General features: G+C 38.1%; 1 protein-coding gene across 2 annotated transcripts in view; it reads left to right on the plus strand.

Annotated features, from left to right (window-relative positions):
- Window positions 1-21,861, plus strand: part of UGT8 (UDP glycosyltransferase 8) — an 89,024-nt gene that overhangs the window by 21,620 nt on the left and 45,543 nt on the right. For both annotated transcript variants that reach the window (XM_060654314.3, XM_060654315.3), the window contains exon 2: window positions 9,000-9,823. In XM_060654314.3, the coding sequence (XP_060510297.1) occupies window positions 9,002-9,823 (822 nt within the window). In that variant the 5' untranslated portion in view covers window positions 9,000-9,001. The remainder of the gene's footprint in view (window positions 1-8,999; window positions 9,824-21,861) is intronic.

The raw sequence follows: 21,861 nt of genomic DNA on the forward strand, positions 1-21,861 counted from the left end.
CTATTTCTATGAAAAATGCTATTGGCATTTATTTATTTATTTATTTATTTATTTATTTATTTATTTTTTTTATTTTACACAGTGAAACTTTTATTTTTTATTTTTTTTTTATTTATTTTTTTTTATTTTTTAATATATGAAATTTACTGTCAAATTGGTTTCCATACAACACCCAGTGCTCATCCCAAAAGGTGCCCTCCTCAATACCCATCACCCACCCTGCCCTCCCTCCCACCCCCCATCAACCCTCAGTTTGTTCTCAGTTTTTAACAGTCTCTTATGCTTTGGCTCTCTCCCACTCTAACCTCTTTTTTTTTTTTTTTTTTTCCTTCCCCTCCCCCATGGGTTTCTGTTATGTTTCTCAGGATCCACATAAGAGTGAAACCATATGGTATCTGTCTTTCTCTGTATGGCTTATTTCACTTAGCATCACACTCTCCAGTTCCATCCATGTTGCTACAAAAGGCCATATTTCATTTTTTCTCATTGCCACGTAGTATTCCATTGTGTATATAAACCACAATTTCTTTATCCATTCATCAGTTGATGGACATTTAGGCTCTTTCCATAATTTGGCTATTGTTGAGAGTGCCGTTATAAACATTGGGGTACAGGTGCCCCTATGCATCAGTACTCCTGTATCCCTTGGATAAATTCCTAGCAGTGCTATTGCTGGGTCATAGGGTAGGTCTATTTTTAATTTTCTGAGGAACCTCCACACTGCTTTCCAGAGCGGCTGCACCAATTTGCATTCCCACCAACAGTGCAAGAGGGTTCCTGTTTCTCCACATCCTCTCCAGCATCTATAGTCTCCTGATTTCTTCATTTTGGCCACTCTGACTGGCGTGAGGTGGTATCTGAGTGTGGTTTTGATTTGTATTTCCCTGATAAGGAGCGACGTTGAACATCTTTTCATGTGTATTGGCATTTATTTAAAAGCACTAGTAATGATGTCTAATTAGTCTTTATTTTGATGGATTTGATTTTTGTTTATTTTTCTTTATTTTTTCTGGATGGCATTTTCCTAGGTTTACTTATAAAAGGTGCTTTGAAGACAGATGAAATTATTCTAATATTTCATGTAGTACCAAGGTCGACTTCTGGTGGCAGTTATGATTGACATGTTGTTTTCATGTTATTGCAGTCATTATAATTAAATGCCAGAGAAACTTAAAAAGTACTGAGAATTTTAGCTGTTCATTTACCAGACTACATAATTTATTTTTTCTAAATAGTTCAATTCGCCACATACAGACATGATTTTAAATGTCCCATTAGCCTTTTTTTTCCTTTAATGCGAAAACACTTTGATTCTTATTTAAAATGACAGTCTATTTTTTTTTAAGTTTTTATCGAAATACCACTTAGTTGGGATGCCTTGGGTGGCTCAGTCAGTTAGGCGTCCGGCTACGGCTCAGGTCATGATCTCGGGGTCAGTGAGTTCGAGCCCCAAGTCAGGCCCTGTGCTGACAGCTCAGAGCCTGGAGCCTGCTTCAGATTCTGTCTCCCTCTCTGTCTGCTCCTCCCCTGCTCACTCTCTGTCTCTGTCTCTCTCTCTCTCTCAAAAATAAAAATTAAAAAAAAATAGAAAGAAATACCACTTAGTTAACATACAGTGTAATATTAGTTTCAGGTGTACAAGATAGCGATTCAGCACTTCCATACATCACCTGGTTCTTATCACAAGTGCACTCCTTAATCCTCATCACCTATGTCACCCATACCTCCAACCTTCACCTCTGGTAACCATCAGTTTGTTCTCTAGAGATAAGAGTCTGTGTTTGGTTTGCCTCTCTCTCTCTCTCTCTCTCTCTCATTCTCTCACTCTCTTGTTTTCTCCCTTTGCTCCTGAACTGCTAAGCTGCTAGGCTGGTTGGCTGTCAAAATTTAACTTCTTTCCTGTAGTTTATGTGCTTGCCATTTTTTTTATATATATAGTTCATCCTCATGTATGCTTTCCAGCTCAGTATTATTCATGGTTTAATCTCAAATAGCAAAAACCAGAGAAATGATTCTTTCATGTGGTAGCCAAAGACCATTCCCCGTCTGTCTTTCTTCCTTCCTTCCTTTCTTTTTCTTTCTTTCTTTCTTTCTTTCTTTCTTTCTTTCCTTCTTTAATAAGTAGATGGAAATAACACTTTAAAGTAAGGTTGCTAGAGATCTAGTAAGGTATTAGACTCTGGTATTTTTAGACTCCTGTTTGAGAAAATAAGAAAAATCAGGGGTTAATGAAGCCTATTTTTTTTTATCTTTAAAAAAATCTCAGTAGAGTAATGGGGTGTTCTGGTGTCAGATTTCAGCTGAAGTGAACCATTGAGCTTTAGGAACAGGAAAAATACAGCTAATCTATTTTTTTCTGGTGTTCTAAGGGTTTGGTCTTAGAGGGATCACTTTTGCAAATGAGTGTTTTGGATTTGCAGCGTTCAAGTAAAGTGCCACTCTGATATCCTTGTTTTGCTGAATCCATTTACCCCTAAATGTTAAACGGCTTCCCTATGCCCTGAGGTGGGTCCTTTGATTAAAATTGGCATTGTTTCTTGTCTCAAATGCAAGTATATAGATAATTTTTAATTTAAGAAGAAAGGGAGAGCTGAAATGCAAAAGGAAATTTGTTTAGAGTCTTTGAATTCCGGATTTTCTTCAATATTGTGACAGTGGAGTACAAGTAGCAGTGGTATCTCAGAGCCAAGAGAGAATTTGGAGGGGAGAAGGGATTGATCATCAATGTATAGCATTAGAGAGAAGTCCAATCAGGGAAGTGTTGGGGGAACAAAAGGGCATTTGTGTGAATATTAAGAGGTATTTGGTGCCCTCAACAATGAGTGTTTGGGCAGAGTGGTGGTGGAGACCATGCCAAGCTGTAATCATTTGGGGAGTAAGTGGAGCCCAGCGAATAGACACGGATATTTTTAGACATTGGACTCCAAGAGGAGAGTGGGAGTAAGGCTGCAGCTAAAGAGGCATGGAAATGGAATGAGTATGTTATAAATATTATCTAGTTTTGGTAGAAAACTTCAAAAGCCTGGAAATATAAAATAGGAGGAGAAAACAAAATTCCTCAATTTGACAATCCAGATTTCTGATTTCTGTTTGTTTTCAGATTTCTGATAAGTTTGTTATCAGATAAGTTACTTTGTCATCTATATAATCATTTAGTGTATATACATAATACATATAATTTTATTTCTTTATGTTATGAGCATTTTCTCATGTTAAAAATGTTTAAAACTCAGTTTTGATGGTTCTATAATACTCCATCGTAAAATGTACTATGATGTGATTAATCCTCTATTGCTGGATTCCTGGTAGTTTCTGGCTGTTTGCTGTTAGAAGTGAATACAGGAACATCTTTGTACATACATGTTGATATACCTGATTTATAGTACTTACATAAATAACTATAAAATGATGGGCCAGTTGTTTTTCAGAACATTTGCACCGATTTATATTTTTACCAACTGCCTAAAACTGTGTTGTCATTCAAAATGATGTACTTGCTACTTTTCACGAAAGTAAAATCTAGTTTGTTTTGTTCAGTCATTCGGCAAATTTAAGCTCCTAGCCTCTAACTGGGAGGTTGAGTTCAAACTGTGTGTATGGATGCGGCATGTACAGTGACCAGTACTTTCTCTAGGGTGACAGGTAAGGGGCTAAAAGCCACCTCTTGTAAACCAGCATTAAGAGGTTTTACCCTGAGTTATCAGTTCTCATCACTCTTCGGGCCACCGATCTGTTCATCTAGGGAACCGATGTGCATTTTTACTTTGGGCAGTACATGCGGCTGCGGCTGCTTTGCGCCCATGGGAGTGAAGAGAAGACGTGATAGGTGGGGGAAACAACTTTATCTCCTCTTTAGAGAGCTCTTCCCCTTGGTTTCTTGCTGCTCCCACCACTCTTGCTCCCAGACTTGTCCACTGAAGCTCTCAGCCATTCTGGAAGCAGTTTTCACCTCTGCTACAGGCTTCTCTGTGTGTTCTGGGTCATGACTTCTTCCATTCACTTTTATTCCTCAATAAGCTATTCTTGGCATTTGTTTTCTAGAAATCCATTTCACTGATGACTGTAGCCCTGCCCACACCTCATTTCCTCATAACAATTTTCAGAGATATTAGGTTTCCCTATTATATTCTTGGCTTTCATTTCTAAAGAAGCTTTAGGAAGAAAGGAATAGAAACACTTATGTTCAGTTAGCCATCTTGGGCTGGAAACCTCTGCTCCAGATGTCTTTTTTTTTTTTTAAATTTTATTTATTTATTTATTTATTTATTTATTTATGTATGTATGTATTTATTTAACTTTTATTTATTTTTGAGACAGGGAGAGACAGAGCATGAACAGGGGAGGGGCAGAGAGAGAGGGAGACACAGAATCTGAAGCAGGCTCCAGGCTCTGAGCCATCAGCCCAGAGCCCGACGCGGGGCTCGAACTCATGGACCGCGAGATCATGACCTGAGCCGAAGTCGGACGCTCAACCGACTGAGCCACCCAGGCGCCCCAGCCAGATGTCTTAAACATTCCCAAAATATTTAATGATTATGTAGTCGAATCTAATAGTATCTGTAATGAGGATTTCTTTCTTTGCTTTATGCTCATTTTCCACCTCTTTCCAGTGATCATTTAAAGTGCAACACTTTTATTGGATGTATGAAAAAAAAATTAACACTAGTCTGTCTGATTTATCAATTTATAATATGGGAACGATTGACTTTTCTCAAATACCACCTTTCATTAAAGTAGTAGAGTATTTCTAAATACTTAGTATTATTTCCACGTGTATGCCTTTGGAGAAAGGCTTGCCATACTTAGGATAGCAAACAAATATCCTTTTTAGTTAATTTCAAGGCATTTTATGTACTTTATTATTATAAATGAGATTTTTTTATCACATATTATTTAAAAGCAATGCTTATTATTTTTATTAAGAGAAGAGTAACACCTACATGTCCATTGTAGAAAATGTTAAATTAAAATCCTTTGTTATTTACACTATTATATGCATATTATAAGTAATATACATTTCACTTAGTAATATGCATTTAAGTTTCTTTGCTTTTAATGGCTTGTAGTCCATATTCTTTTTAGCATTGAGTAATATTCCATTCTACTTTATTTATCCATTTACCTACTAGAAGACATCTTGGTTCCTTCCAAGTTTTGGCAATTATGAATCAGGCTGCCATACACATCCATGTGCAGGCTTTTGTGTGCACATACGCTTTTAGCTCCTTTGGATGAATACCAAGTAGCACAAATGCTGGATCATATGGTAAATGTATATTTAGTTTTGTAAGCGGCCACCAGCCTGTCATCCAAAGTGGCTGTACCATTTTACATTCCCACCAGCAACAAATGAGGGTTCCTGTTGCTCTGTATTCTCTTCAGCATTTAGTTGTCACTGTTCTGGATTTTGGCCATTCTGACAGGTGTGTAGTAGTATCTCATTGTGCTTTTAATTTGCATTTGCTTGATATATGACGTGGAGTGTCTTCTCATGTGCTCATTTGCCATCTGTAGATTTTCTTTGTGAGTTGTCTATTAAGGTCTTTGGCCCTTTTTGAAATCAGGTTGGTTGCTTTCTTCTTGTTGAATTTTAAGAGTTCTTTGTGTATTTTGGAGAACAGTCCTTTATCAGCTGTGTCTTTCCCAATTATTTCCTCCCAGTCTGTGGCTTATCTTCTTATTCTCTTGGCATTATCTTTCTCAGAGCAGAAGTTTTTACTATTAGTGAACTCCAGCTTATCAGTAGACACATCCTGATAAGTCTGGACTAGCAATAGCCTCACCATTTGTTGGTAGTCGTGTTGCTCATTCTGTTACCCGCCACAACGATGTTTATCAGAGTAAAGTGCTGTTGTAGTACTTCATAATTAATTTTGTATTTGAACAATTTTATATCTGTAGAAATGATGCTTCTTTGTTGGTCATTAATTTTTTTTTCACAAAGCATCAGTAGACATTGTTTTTAGAAGATATTTTTTCCCACAAATATTGGTATATTTACATAACTACTTTTAAAATCTATATGTACAGAATGTATGCACTTTTTCTAACCTTATATTAGTACTGTAGCCACTGGTACTAAATTAATTAAGCCACATGTTAAAATTTAAAATTCAGTTCCTCGATCACACTAACTACACTTCAGCTGCTCAATATTGGATAGTCGTGATAGAGAACATTTTCATCTTCACAGAAAACTCTTTTGAACAATGCTGTTCTTGAACATAAGCACTTGTGCGTTAAAAAAACAGCCACTTTCCTCAGTCGATTGGGCATCCGACTTGAGCTCAGGTCATGGTCTCCTGATTCCTGAGTTCGAGCCCGGTGTCGGGCTCTGTACTAACAGCTCAGAACCTGCAGCCTGCTTCGGATTCTGTGTCTCCCTCTCTTTCTGCCCCTTCCTCGCTTGCTATCTTTCCCTCTCTGTCTCTCTCTGTCTCAAAACTGAATTAACATTAAAAAAAAAAAATCGCAGAAAATGATGTCATTTTACTTTGTAGTAATTTCTGAAATAAAATATTAAAATAAAAAAGTAAGACTAGAGTAAAAAGCTCAGTGAAAGGATTTGTTTCCCTACTATTATTTTTTGTGTTTTGTTTTGTGTCTTATGTGTCTATGATAGATAAAGCAGTGGTTTTAACTGTAGCTGAATGAACTGTGTGTTCACTGCTCAGCTAGATGCAAAACACAGTAGACAAAGCCGTTCCTACCATTAGTCCATCCGTTGGTATGTCTTCTTGAACATGCAAACCATGGCAGGTAGTATTAATCACAGCAGTGGACACTAGCTGCTGAAATAACTGCTTTTGCATAAATCTCATCCCTGGAATTGAGAACGTGTCTACTGAAAATCCTTAATTTTTAATTCCTTGGAATTGGGAGCCTGCACCAGAGAGGTACATTAGAGAGATGGTACAGAGGAATGAAGGCCTGGAAAGTTTCCTCCAGAATTGGCTATTTAATTTTTTTTCTTCATTGACCTTGTAATTATAGAATAAACTTACTTCATTGCTATAGAAATAGTGTTTTCTCTAAATTTGTTTTTTTAAAGCCCTCATTAATTCAAGCAATAGTTAACACAGGCTCTTCTATGCTTATAATGGGCATTACTTCAATTTACTCTTAATGGTATAGTATCAACTCATCTAGAAATAGTTTGAAAATTTCCTTGGAGTGAGAGAAGGAAGAGGCACCTGGAATTATAATGTATTTTGTAGTTTAGTCTTTTTTTTAATTAAAAAAAAATTAGTTTTTATTTTTTCTTGAGAGGGAAAGAGAGAGAGAGAGTGAGCAGGGGCAGAGAGAGAGGGAGACACAGAATCTGAAGCAGGCTCCAGGCTCTGAGCTGTCAGCACATACCCCGATGCGGGGCTTGAACCCATGAACTGTGAGATCATGATCTGAGCTGAAATCAGACGCTCAACCGACTGGGCCACCCAGGCACCCCTATAGTTTAAATCTTGATATGAGAAGAATCTATCATTTGCCCGCTATTGATTTCTTTTTTGTTTTTTGCAGTGTGTTTGAATGTTGAGAAGGTATAGTTGCTAAAACTTCATTTAGATGGTGGGAATTTGTACAAGTAGGGTAGTTAATATATGATAATGAATGAAAATAGTTATTGATTTGGTGATGTGCATATAAATCTATTCTAAGTTGTTCCTTGAAGTAAAAATATCCAGTTTGCATGGGTAATTATTATTTACATGGGTTTTGTTCGTGTGTTTGTTTGTTTTCAGTTTGGAGGCTAATTTAGAGTCTAAGTAAAAATTATACTGGGTCGGGTAGGAGGAATTTGCACACTATATAGACCCCACAGGTAGAACACTTATTTCTAAAAACTGATTGAGGACAACTCTAACTATTGTACATAATCCACTAACATGAAAAGGTAGAAGTGATAGGTATCACCTGTACAACCATGATCTAACTTGCCATTTGCACCTGACTTACAAGTACAACACAGGAAGTGTGGTCTGGCACACACTTGTTAATCAATCACTTCTGTAAACATCTACATAGATCTGGTTAACTCCCTTGAACTTTTCTATTAAAAGTTTTTCTTTTAATGTCCGGAAATGAATTAGCAAATTGCTATAAATTACATAGAGACTGCCAGGATACATAAGTGTATTTAGATAGAGGGGAAATTCACATAAAAGGTAATCTTTCCTGTAGAAAAATGTCCTTTATATAGAACTGTTACTTGAAAGGATTATTTTTTAAAACAATCTTTCTTTGGTATGCTTTGGTCATAATTGGGAACGTAACTGCTGTGATAAAATGATTTAAAGAGACACATACATGCTGATGCACCCAGAAATCAAAAATCTTGGCCCTTCTTCCTGGGATTAACATTAATGTTCAATTAAAAGATAAACAGTGTTGGGGCACCTGGGTAGCTCAGTTGGTTAAGCACCAGCTTCGGCACAGGTCATGGTCTCGCCGTTTGTGGGTTCGAGCCCTGGTTGGGCTCTGTGCTGACAGCTCAAACAGAGCCTGGAGCCTGCATTGGATTCTGTGTCTCCATCTCTCTCTCTCCCCGTCCCCCACTCCTGCTCTGTCTCTCTCTCAAAAAATAAATAAACATCAAAAAAAATTTAAAGGAAGATAAACAATGTTTCATAGATATCTCATCGTGATTATTCGAAGAAGAGAGATCTTTCATTCAATCTTATAGAAGTTTTATTTCAGATTTCTGAAATCTAGTTCTCAGAAAGTATCTAGTTCTCTATTACTGATGGAGTTATGTGCTCTGCAATGGATATATTTTAAATGTATTTCAGTTTCTGTCAGCTTTGCTGTCAGTTCTGTACTTTAAAAAAATTATCTTTTAAAAATAGAGAGGTAATTAGAACAAATATCAGGATACTTTTAAACAGTGATCCTTAGACAAAATATTGGATCATCAAATACTTTGAAAGAAGTCTTTGTGATTGTTTGTTTTGAATGGTAAGGACTATACTTTGTTTTAAGTCTTTTTCTGGTTGTCATTTCAGCGATGAAGTCTTATACTCCGTATTTCGTGCTCCTGTGGAGTGCGGTTGGGATAGCGAAGGCTGCCAAAATCATCATCGTGCCGCCAATTATGTTTGAAAGCCATATGTACATTTTCAAGACACTAGCCTCAGCCTTGCACGAGAGAGGCCACCGTACAGTGTTTCTTCTCTCTGAAGGCAGAGACATCGCGCCATCTAATCATTACAGCCTCCAGCGCTACCCAGGGATTTTTAACAGTACCACCTCGGATGCTTTCCTGCAGTCCAAAATGCGGAATATTTTCTCTGGGAGATTGACAGCAATCGAACTGTTTGACATACTGGATCACTATACTAAGAACTGTGATATGATGGTTGGCAACCGTGCCCTGATTCAGGGTCTAAAAAAGGAAAAGTTTGACCTGCTGCTGGTGGACCCTAATGACATGTGTGGATTTGTGATAGCTCATCTTTTAGGGGTTAAATATGCTGTATTTTCAACTGGCCTTTGGTATCCTGCTGAAGTGGGTGCTCCTGCCCCATTAGCTTACGTCCCGGAGTTTAACTCACTCCTCACAGACCACATGAACTTGCTGCAAAGGATGAAAAATACCGGCGTTTACCTCATTTCCAGATTAGGGGTCAGCTTTCTGGTTCTTCCCAAGTATGAAAGGATAATGCAGAAGTACAACCTGCTGCCAGAGAAGTCCATGTATGACTTGGTCCATGGGTCCAGTCTGTGGATGCTGTGTACAGATGTAGCACTGGAGTTCCCGAGACCCACTCTGCCTAATGTTGTGTATGTAGGAGGAATCCTAACCAAACCGGCCAGCCCACTACCAGAAGTAAGGTTTGCTGAACTCTTTGGTAATCTTTTCTAAATACAGAGGTCAATTTAATCGGTTTTGAGTTTCGGAAGAGATAGGATTGGTTATTGTTGGCTAACCGATGCTACTCTAAAAAGTAGTTAAGACAGTAGATCCCTACCAGGGTCCCTTCTTTTGTGGATGCCATTCCCCTGGAACACGTTCCTGCTTTGATGGAGCATTTCTACACTGCTGAGGGGCCATTCTATATGGTCAATAGAGTGGCTGGGAAATCTATTTTTGATTAAGTAATAACGATAGTGTGTGAAGAGAATGTAGTTATTAGATAGTTAGCTTTAATGAATGTGAGTTTTTTTGCTTTTAATTAAACAGAGTTCTGTCTGTTCTTTGCCAGAAGCACAATTACAGGTCTCCACATCTAGATTAGGTTCAGTGAACTCAAATAAATAGGAGACCATGTAAATAGAGGTTCTTCTTTCAGCAATCACAACCACAAGAAAGTCCAACAATGAAAACGAGGTAGTAACTTCCATCAAACTAGGGAGCCAACTAATTTTTAGTAAGCAACTATAACTCTTTTAAAGAAATCCTATTCTGTTGCAATTTCATTTCAAAGATGGAACTGATTGAACTTGAACAAAGCCTGTCTCATATCTAAGTCAGACCTAAATTCTTTTTTCCTGGTTGAGCTGTCAATAAATCCCTTGTGTTCTCTTCTCCATCACAGTGTGTTTTCTTAGGTATCTCAAACTTGCAGGAGCCATGCTCATATATCTGTTGTTGTAGGGTTTCCTAACCCCAGATTGGTTCTCTGTATTTAATCTCAGCATCTGATGTCATTTACCAGGAAGCAATGAGTTGTTCTACAATTTTGTCCTCTACTGAAACTATTTCTACTCTTGAAAATCTGAAAAGAGCCACTCACAACAACTCTGCTAAATTACTCATTTCTAGCTCTCGTCACTACGTATCAAAAAAAATTTGTTAAGGACTTGATGAAGAGCAAATCCAGACATTTTTATATATGCATCAGATAAGGACAATCACTGGGCAGCATTTTCTCATGGAGAAAGAATGTGATTGGAATATACAGCCAGCCTGTAGGCTTTTCTAATCCATTTATTAGAAGTATATTTAATAAATAACACCTTGATATATTTCGTGTAACATGAAAAAAATAGAACTTGCCAGATCTGTGGCCCATACCACCCTAGCATTTCAATCAGATGTCGCCAATGGAGGCTGTGAGGGCACAATTGTTCTCTCTGCATCAAATATAAAGGATAGGAATTAACCTCAGCTTTTCTCAGCCATTCACAAATTTATCCAAGCCCATTTCGAATCCTTAAGTATTCTCTGCCAGAGTCACTGTGTTATATATTAACTCCTCTTCCTAAAGGTAGCTAAAATCAGATTTAGAAGTAGCTTCTACAAGACTTGATAAGGAAGTCTGTTTTTACTCTGAGTCATTCATAATATTACACAGATGAGCCCTGTTCCCTCCCGGTGTTCATTTTTTTTTCTCAGCCAGAGCACTGTCCTTCTGCCTGCTCCATTTGGTTTCTGTTTTGGTGCTGTCTCCCTTCGGACTGAAAAAGAAATGCATGATGAAAAGGAATGTTCTGATGAGTCTTCAGTCCCTGTACATCTGTCTTGAGTTGCAGCAACTTGAGCTACATAAGCACAGAATAATATTTTATGTTTTGTTTTCTATCCACTGCCCTTCATTAAGATACATACATAGCATGTGAGAATGTTTCTTTTTTTCCTATAACCCAAGCTTATCTTTTCCCCCATGGGTCCCTCTGCCCGTTAGTTTCACTATTTTATTTTACTTTTAAAGTATCTTTTGAGTGGGTTTGGAGCCTTATATACGATTATTACTCCAAATGTTTTCTGATTTGCATAATTTCTAGGGTGATGCTGGTTTGACCTACTTTGTGGGCTTCCCTGTTCTTTTTTTCTCTTTGGGTGTTTTGTAATGATTCTTTTAAGGATGTGCTTTTTATTTGCAATGGACACTTTGGCTGTGCCAGTTATGGTATGTGCATGTGTTATGTAGATCTAGGTAAATGTATTATTCCCATTGAAAGTGTCTTACTTAGTTCGTAAGTGTGAAGGGCCGTTTTCAGTTCAGTATGCCACTTACAAAGTTTTTCACCAGGGAACATTTTGAAGAATGATGTGTCTTACACTTTCAGATATTTCTTACTCTGGTGAGGTTTTATATGCTTAGGAACACATGTGTTCCTACTGGGATTTCTCTAGTAGACTTCTCTGATATGATAAACTGTACCTCAGGGTTCTACAAGTTAATGAGTTTCTCAAATGCCTGTATTATTTTCAGGTCATAGTTGTGACACTAAAATAATAGGGCCCAGCAAGTGGCCGTTTAGAACACATGATTCACTAATAACAGCTTAATTGTTAACTGCCTTGGTATCTTACATTGGGGATGGATTAGGTGTTCCAGATGTCTGGAAATGATTTGACAGTGGGATTTCATTTCAAAACCTGGGATGAAAGGCTACAGAAAATTTCTAAAAGACACTTTTTAGAAGCTTTCATAATGTTTGAGCCTAGAGAAACTCTAGAGAGCATCTAGTTCAGTTCCATTAATTTAGTTTATTTTTCTCCCCTCAAAATACAGAGAATAGTCCATTCATTTGTCACATAGGAGATTCAGTGAATTTGAGTGTCCCATCCAAGGCCATACAGCTGGTTTGTGGCACAGCCAAGTAAAATGTGGATTATTTTGCTGTGATTAGATATTTTGTCAAGATGCCTACATCTCTTGGTACTCATTTTACTCATTTACACATTTGTAGTGTATACAAAACTGTGCAGAGACGAATATTTCTCAACTATTTGATATCTCAAAGATTGTGAGGACTTAATACGAGAGTCAAATTTTAAGTCATGAATACTCTTACTTATGCTTTAGAGATTTAATAGTAGCAATCAGCCCAGTCCAAATGCTTTTGATTACAAGGTGCTTTATTAGCATAGAGTGAAGCAATTGAGTTCCTTGATAATACAATTATTTAACAATGCATGTTAGCTATGTGCCTAACTTGCAGTATTATTTACTACCTGACTCCCTAGAGTATGGGTCCTTAAAATGTGTCAATGAAGGAGAAGAGGTCCAGATTGGATTATATCTTACTCTATCATTGCAGGGTGGTAGAGAACATGAATACAAATTTAAAAAAAAAAAAGATTTGCCTTGGGCAGGAAAGGGGTGTGGAAATAGATCCCTACTTGATTAGGTCCTTTAAGTATTAAATGTGAATGAAATAATATCTAACAGAGAGTGATTAAAGCTTTTAGCAGTTTTATTAGTGGGAAATAATAATGCCACTAAGGAATCATACATTTACTTAGAGAGTCTATTAATTTTTAATTTTTTTCAACATTTATTCATTTTTTGAGAGAGACAGAGCATGAGTGGGGGAGGGGCAGAGAGAGAGGGAGACACAGAAGCACAGGCTTCAGGCTCTGAACTGTCAGCACAGAGTCCAACACAGGGCTCGAACCCACGAACCATGAGATCATGACCTGAGCCGAAGTCAGATGCTTAACCCACTGAGCCACCTAGGTGCACCCTAGTTTTTAAAATTAACATATTTCAGGTGATAATTTTTAAATGATTTCTCATTGATGAAATGGTCTGACCCTGCCAGGCAGCTAATCTCTGCCACTGTTCTGCTTCTACAGTCCCAAACTGTTTTTGCACTTAATAGATTGTACTTTAAACATTGGTTTTTCACATGGCTTTCTTCGTAACTAGAGTGTGGATGCCTCAAAGGGGGTGGATCCTCTACTTAATTCATCTTTCTCCCCTGAGTACCCAGAAAATGGTAGGCATTCGGTGAATGTTTAAGATTAAATGAACTGCATCAAATAGAAATAGTTGCCAAAAGAAATAGGTTTCAGCTAGTCCAACAATGTTGTTAATAGTATAGGCATTATCTGTTTCTTTCTAATTTATGTCCACATACCATCCCAGCCATTAAGCAACCAAACATTCCAAGCTAAGTTATTTTAATGAATTAGAATTGCTACATAATGTTATTGATATTGACAAAAGATCATTATACATTACTCAGTTGGTGAACTAAATGGCCTCTACTGTGTTCCAAATATGCACGGGAACAGGGTTAGTAGAGCGAATCAGCCCAGCTCTTGCTGTCTTGAAAGATGTTTTGGGGTGGATAAGGTACTCATTTGGTATGCCTCAGAGGTGCTTTATTGACAGGCGAGGAGTATTAAGGGCATCTTCAATTCACCAGTTGTAGAAACATTTTTAATTTAGGGAAACATAGTTCTGGGGAGAGATACAGATAAGAGATAAGCAGAGATAAGAAAGAGCATGAGACCAAGGACAGGGTCGTGAAATACTCACTGCTTGTCATTTTGTTATTTGCCAGAACTCTCTCACAGAGAAACGTTTTGGGGAAAATGAGATATTGAACAACAGATTCATTAGATTAACCACTTGTGAGCAGATCAGGTTATAAGAAGAAGAATAAAACTGAGAAGCAAAACATTGGCTTTCCATTTTCAGTTTCCATTGATTCACCTGTAAGCCATTCCTTAGTATTACATATAGTAGTGGAAAGCTGACTTCCCGAATAATGAATGAAGTGTTTAGGCTGAGAAATGGGACCACAGTTGCTGGTGCTAACAAACTTGATCCAAGATTACAGCAGTTGTGGAAAACTCCGGCCATTTTAATACTGTGTTATATATAAATTATATTATTGTGAAATATAAAGCTACAGATGGGATTATAACCATTGTACCACATTGATTAAAATGCCCACTTAAAAAATTTTTTTTAATGTTTATTTTATTTTTGAGAGAGAGAGAGCATGCAAGGGAGAGGCAGAGAGAGAGGGAGACAGAATCTGAAGCAGGCTTCAGGCTCTGAGCTGTCAGCACAGAGCCCAATGAGGGGCTTGAACTCATGAACCGTGAGATCATGACCTCAGCTGAAGTTGGATGCTTAACCGACTGAGCCACCCAGGCGCCCCTAAAATGCCCACTTTTAAATAAGTATCATTTAATCAAATTATATATCCTTTGTTACAGGTTCCTCATTTTGAATGCCATCACTCACAAATGACTTAGTAAAATGTCTTCATCTATATAGTACTATTGTGCTGTTAGCAGCTGTGCGGGGATCAGAAATTGACAACTGTAATGTTGGAAAGAGACTGAGGTAGTTCCAATGACTAATTCTGAGCTTAAATATTCACTACCACAGGATAGTTGGGCAGAAGTGATAGATTCGCTTTGGGAACTTAATGTAAAATGTTGTTGGAGATATTTATTGCAAAAGTTTTATAGGTTGATCATATATTTTGTCTTTATTTTGTGGTAAGAAACCAGATTACCTTGCTCAATGAATCTATCCAGGAAGTATATCAGGCACTGTTAGAACCATCAGTAACTTATTGTTCAGTTTACTGATATGTTAATTTTCTAAGCTGCACTGTAGTTTTAAATAGCTTATCAGTTGCTTCTGTAAGCATTATGGGTTTACAAAGATTTCCTGATATGATACAAGATCCAAATATAATTGAAGGTACAGAGTCTGATAGGATTTTTAAACACCTTCCTTCTTGTGCTATTACGTATTTAAGCTGTAGGATGCCCAATAGAATTGTTTATGTAGATATTAATTCAAACACTGGCCGTGTTAAGGGAAATCTTTATAACTGATCATCTTTACAAATGCCAGTTTTCATAATTAAATTGCTGTTGGTACCAAGTTTTTGGTATGATATTCATCTCATTGTAAGCCAAACAGTTCTATTTTTGAAATTAAAATCTCTACTGTCAGTTGAGTTTGCCAGACCTATTCCTGAGTGCAGATTTTGACGGAGAGGATGGAGTGAGCATAAGCTTCTGAAGATTCAGTGTCACTGGAGACAAACTACCTAATTCATACTTTTGTTTATGGAATTTTTTGTACCAACTTTACTGGAGCTTGTGGCAGAAGTAGCAAAGTGGAAAAACATGGGCTTTTTCAGCCAAATGGCCCTGACTTTTAATCTTGGCCTTCACAGGACTCTTGGATGAGCGATTCAGCCTCATTAAAGTGAGGACGGCAGTGCTTACCTCGGAGGGATTGGTGTGCGAGAGCCATGGCAAAGCTGGTGGTGGCGGTTGTTGCATCTATTATTGTTTTAGTAGCTCCTATTAAGTAGCTCCTATTAAGATGAGCTATAGTTGCTGAATCGCTATCACTTACTATTTTCCACATGGCAAATAGAATGGCTTCAGGGGCGAAGGGGGGACGTGGAGGAAGTCTCCACATCTTCCCCTCTACTTATTTTAGGGGTTGGTACGTGGTCCTTCTGCTCCTGTCCTGGGGATGTTTATTTCTCTTTCTTTCGTCCTCTTTTCTCATCCTCATTCTCACAGAAATAGAAGGAAAATGACAAGTGAGATAATGTGACATTAGCCCATTTGAGTGTTGTGAGAAATTAGTAGAAGCAGATGGGTACATTTCTCAAGGGTGAGAGAATTAAGGGTGTAGCTTCATGGTACTTGGGAATGCCGGCTTCCTTCCTTAGGCTCAATGATACTGTCTGTGGCTTTTCAGACCTTTACATGGAGCAGTTGGGACCCTAACCCCTGTCCTGCTGGCTCTACCCCTGTTCATTTTCCTATGTCTGTGCTTCCCATTCCTAAAAGAGCTTAGGGCGAATAATGACTGCCTGCCTTCTAACCAGAGACTCTCCCCAGATTCTCCTCCACACTCAGACCCTGTAAACTAGATTATTAGATTGGATAGCCTAGAAACCTAAAAACATAAATAAATTCTAGGTTTTCGTCTAAGATCTAGAATGCAGACTCAGCAACAAACCCCAGTCTTTATCCTGATTTCTTGCAATATCTCTGTATCCTGCCCCAGTTCCTCAGTATTGTTTGGATCAGAATGCCATGACATTCTTGTCAAAACATAGATTGACTGGCCAATTAGTAGGTCTGGGACGGGCATACTAATTTCTGACAAATTCCTAGCTGATGCTGATGCTTGCTGGTCTGAGGACTAACCATACTTTGCAGACAAGCTGTGTGATCTATAAATTTTAATTGTATTATGTAATATATTTGGCATGAGAATGGAATTTTTTTTTGTCATCATTATAGGTTTTCTCCCTTCTAGACACTTGTTTTCAGCATAAATTGTGTAATGTGTATGTGTGTATTTCAATATCTAGAAGAGCCCTGGTTTCCTTTATACACATGGGGAGCTTATTATCTTACACCTCTGCATTGTGAAATTAAGATGATGCTATTGAATTATCAACCATTGCTTTAAGACACAGTCCTAAACAGAATGTCCGTGTGCAGCCATGTTAATAATAGTTAGTTACGCTTTTCAGAATGAATACCCTCAACTATTTTCCCTATTTCTTCATTCATCTCCACTATATTCTTTTTCTGTTTTTACAACATTCTGAAAATATTTTATCCCAGGTTAACATATAGTATTTGATCAAAGCAGGCTATGATTTTATTTTTCTAAGTTTTTCTTTATTTATTTTGAGAGAGAGAGAGAGGGAGTGCACAGGCAGGGTAGGGGCAGAGAGAGAGAATCCCCATCAGGTTATGCACTGACAGCACAGAGCCTGATGTGGGGCTTGAACTCATGAAGCATGAGATCATGAGCTGAGCCAAACCAAGAGTTGGACGCTTAACTGACTGAGTTCCCCAGGGGCCCCAAAGCAGGCTATGATTTTAAAGTCACATTATGTAAATGCCTGTTTTCTAAAATTCTAAGAAGTTATATGCTGAAATCACGTTTTTTCTTATCTACAGTCTTATATCCAAAATTTAGTAGTGAGCAGAATGCCATATATTTTATGTAGCATTCTATAAATGCCAGCTACCCATTATTGACATACTATAAATAAAAAATATGAGAAAGGATTTATTTTTTAGTGTGCAGTCTTTATGTCAGCTTGCTTGCTCAGGAAATATTTTTATGCTATGAGAACCACTTTATTTTTTTAACTTTGAAGGCATCTCTCATAAGTTTGCAAATCCTGAACATGTACTTAAGGAAAATACTGGTTCCTGTCTGATATGCCCAGAGTCAACTTGGGGCAGAGGGTTACTTTGTAATGGGTACTTATAGCAAGAAAATTGGATAAACAGCCAAAGAGAAATAGGCACTGAAGTAATGGGACAGAGTTTTTCAGGCACTTCTTAATCCTGAATGTGTTCTAATTCCATTTAGAATCAGAGAGGTATAGAAACTCCTCCTAGCACAGTGCCAAAGAAAGATCATTTCACAAAGCACAGGGGAGAGGCAGCAAGGTGCTCGCAGTGCCTGCGATTTGCCTGTACTCAGCAACAGGAACTGGGTGCCAAAATAAAAATGACAAAGCTATGCAGACCAGAACCCTGGGCATTTGTGGAAGAAGGCGTATTCTTTAAACGTTGGGCACAAAGCAGTCACAGCCCAAGAGACCCTCCATACAGTCAGAAGCAATGGTGCTACCAAATGAGGCACAGAATGGGCCAGAATGGGAAACACGTACCTCCACCATTTTCCTTTGGCTTTCTGTCAAGATATTTTTTGCAAAGCAGCACTTATTGCTGTTACAGGGGACCACTTTTAGTAGAAGACTCAAAAGTTGTGATTCTACCAATATAATTAGACTGTTAACAGGCATTCGTTATAGAAAGTGCTGTAAGATAAAAGTGCTATGGGATATGAAAGAGAGAGAAGAAAAGAAAGAGGGTCATAGGGAGGCATGTGTTCCTTTTTCCTGAGAAGTTTGCTTCAGAGAAGAGTGCTTATTAAAATGGGCATTTACATATAATTAAGATTATTTCATATGGTAGCTTTTTGACAGGATAGCTTCTCGGGACTATTGTCTTCTGATACAAGAGAGGAAACCTTTATGCTATGTTGAGGATGTTATTTCCCTTGATTTGCTTCTGCTTTTTAGATCAAAAATTTTCAAATATATGATATAGTAAAAATAAACGTACCAAAGTAAGCCGACCGGATTTTACACTTCTTTGACTATCACAACCACTTAATAAATGTCTGTTAAATTGTTCTATCCCTAATTCGAGTTAGAGAAAAGTTCTTTTAATCTCAGTTGAAAATATTTAATTTGTGTATCGCTTTAAGAAGAGCACTAGGTTCTGGGTTGGTCGGGTGACTCAGTCAGTTGAGCTCGGAGTCTTGATTTCAGCTCAGGTCATGATTCCAGAGTTGTGGTATCGAGGCCTACATCAGGCTCCACACTGAGTTTGGTTCCTACTTAGGATTCTCTCTTTCCCTCTCCCTCAGCCCTCTCCCCTGCTCACATGCATGCTCTCTCTCCAAAATAAAATAAAAATAGAAATAAGAACACTAGGTTCTAAAAAACTGAACATTTTCAGAAAGAGTAATGGAGGAAGCAAAACTCTTTGAGAGCAGAGGTCCTGGCTCATCTTTTATATCCCACCCACTTCCATACCTCGTGCCACAGTACTCTGCATGTATAGACCTTAATATATATTTGTGAATTAATGTAATTTCCAGTTGTAAAAGCCTATGTATTTGCCCAATTTATTTTGCAAAAATGAGATGAAATTATTTTTAAGCTATAGATTTCCAGAGCTTTTATCAGTGCAAAGCAGCTCAAGTGGCGGGACAAATTATTACTAAAACTTTGAAGCTAAATAAATGCCCTGACTACCAGTTCCAGGCCACCATGAGGAGCAGTGAAACCAGCTTGACATTTTCTTTTTCACTGCAAGGTCCTTTGAGAACTTTTTTTGTGTTGGGGGCAGTGAGAAGCTTTTGCATACCACAAAGGGATGGCCGTTCAGAAAAGGAATAGACAGCCATTTTGTTATGCATTCGGTATGTACTTACTGAGAGCCTAAAATGTACCAGGCACTGAACTAGCAATATTAAGTGCAAGTCCCGGTTTCTTTGTTTGTGCCACTTAGAGTCTGATGGGAGAAATGATTAATAAAGATGTAAATAAATTAATAATATCCATAATTTCAGCACTAAAGTGTTGTGGAGGAAAGCCATCAGGATGCATTGATGGAGACGAAGAAGTCTTCTTAGGAGATAAAGTAGGGCTTCATGAGAGGTTGGAGCCAGCCACGGGAGGGGAACATTCCTGTCAGTGAACACATCATCCCAAGGTGCATTTTGAAGACCTGAGAAAGTTCAGTGAGGCTGAAGAGCAGGAGGCAAGGGGCTAGGGCAAGGTGGCTCAGGTAAACATGGACAGCTGAGCAGAGATCATCTCACAGAAGCCCTTATACACTGTAAGGGGTTCGGATTTTATTCAGTGAGTTAAAAGTGATTGGATTTTAGAAAGAATTGCTCTGGTTACTCTGTGGGGAAATCTTGTTAGAAGGAGAGAGAGAAGACATGAGGTCCAACTGAGTGAATGTTGCCATAACTCAGGGAAGTGGTGGGCTGGTGAGAAGAGGGATGTTTCCAAGTGTATTTGGGAGGTAGAATTAACTGGTGGAGTTGGGTGAAGGGGATTCTAAGAAAACAGCAGGTTTCCTGCAAGAGTAACCAGTCAAAGGCATTTCGTTAAAGGGAAAGACTGAAGGATGAGCGGGTTTTTGAGAGAAAAGACATCGTTCAGTTTGGACATATTAAATCTGAGAAACCAGGGATCTATGAGCACAAATGTCAGACTGACCTTTGAAGATACGAGCATAGAGCTGAGAGGAAAAGTCAGGGCTGGGTATTCAAATGTGGGGGTCATCTTCCAAGAGACTGGACTAAAGCATTAGGAATAAATGAAATTACTTACAGAGAAGTGTGGAAAGAAAGGAGGACTTTGGTCTGAGCCAACAATACTCAACCATGTACAAGCTTTGTAAAGGAAGACGAGACTTCAAGAACTCCGGGAGGTGAGGAATATCCAGGAAAGAATGGTGTTTTAGAATCCAAGAAATGAGTGTTTCAAGAAGGGAAAGTCCACCAGTTATCACTACTGCTGAATTGGGTGTTTCCACATGTTAGTTGGGGACATATGCAGGGGTCCTATGTCACTGGACAATTTTGGTTGTTTACTGAGTAGATAAGTAGCAACAAAAAACTAAATTTATGCTCTCCTTTAACATTTTCTTATATCTGCTACATCGGTCCAATGGTAAAGTTGAAAGAGTGCTCACTGGGAATCAGGAAATTATATATATTCAAGGTCTCAAGGAGGTTCTCGGGAAGATCACTTTACCTTTCTGGGTCCCCATTTCTTTATCATTAAATTGCGGGCAGGTCAGTGGGCGGGATTGGATTAGTTTTTAAGTTTCCTCCACTTCAGTGATGATATGGAATAAAATATTTTAGGCACCATACATAATTAAAATGTAGATTTATATCCTTAAAACATTTTAATCTCTGGTGTAGTTATGTTGACAGAACTGAAGTCAAGCAGACTTTCTGTGTAGGTATGGTGTAAGTAATAGTTCATGAAGGTGGGGGCTCACAGAGGATGGGCAAGGGATAGCTATAGGAAAGGAATTTTACAATTTATATGTAGCAAAGCTTTGATTTTTCTAGTAAATCATAAGCAATCATTAGAAATAGTATTAAGGTGAGTAGTTTTGGTCTTATAAGAATTTATGATTAAAAATTCAGGGGCGCCTGGGTGGCTTAGTTGGTTAAGCGTCTAACTTGGGCTCAGGTCACAATCTTGTGGTCCCTGAGTTCGAGCCCCACATCGGGCTCTGTGCTGACAGCACAGAGCCTGGAGCCTGTTTCAGATTCTGTGTCTCCCTCTCTCTCTGCCTCTCCCCCGTTCATGCTCTGTCTCTCTCTGTCTCAAAAATAAATAAACGTTAATTTTTTTTTTAATTCACGCCATCATTTGGTTTTATTTTGCACAATACAGAAAATTCATTTTCTTCCAGAGAATATAATTGAATTACTACTTCTATTGAACAAGTTTTATTTTTCTTCTTGAACTGTAATCTCAAAGAGAATTTTAGGACACAAGCCATATATATATACATTGGTTTCTTCTCACTTGAAAAATTCTGGTCTTTCAGCTTTTTATGGT

The sequence above is a fragment of the Panthera onca genome, chromosome B1 (assembly GCF_046562875.1).
Source record: "Panthera onca isolate mPanOnc1 chromosome B1, mPanOnc1 haplotype 2, whole genome shotgun sequence".
In the NCBI taxonomy this organism is placed as follows: domain Eukaryota; kingdom Metazoa; phylum Chordata; class Mammalia; order Carnivora; family Felidae; genus Panthera; species Panthera onca.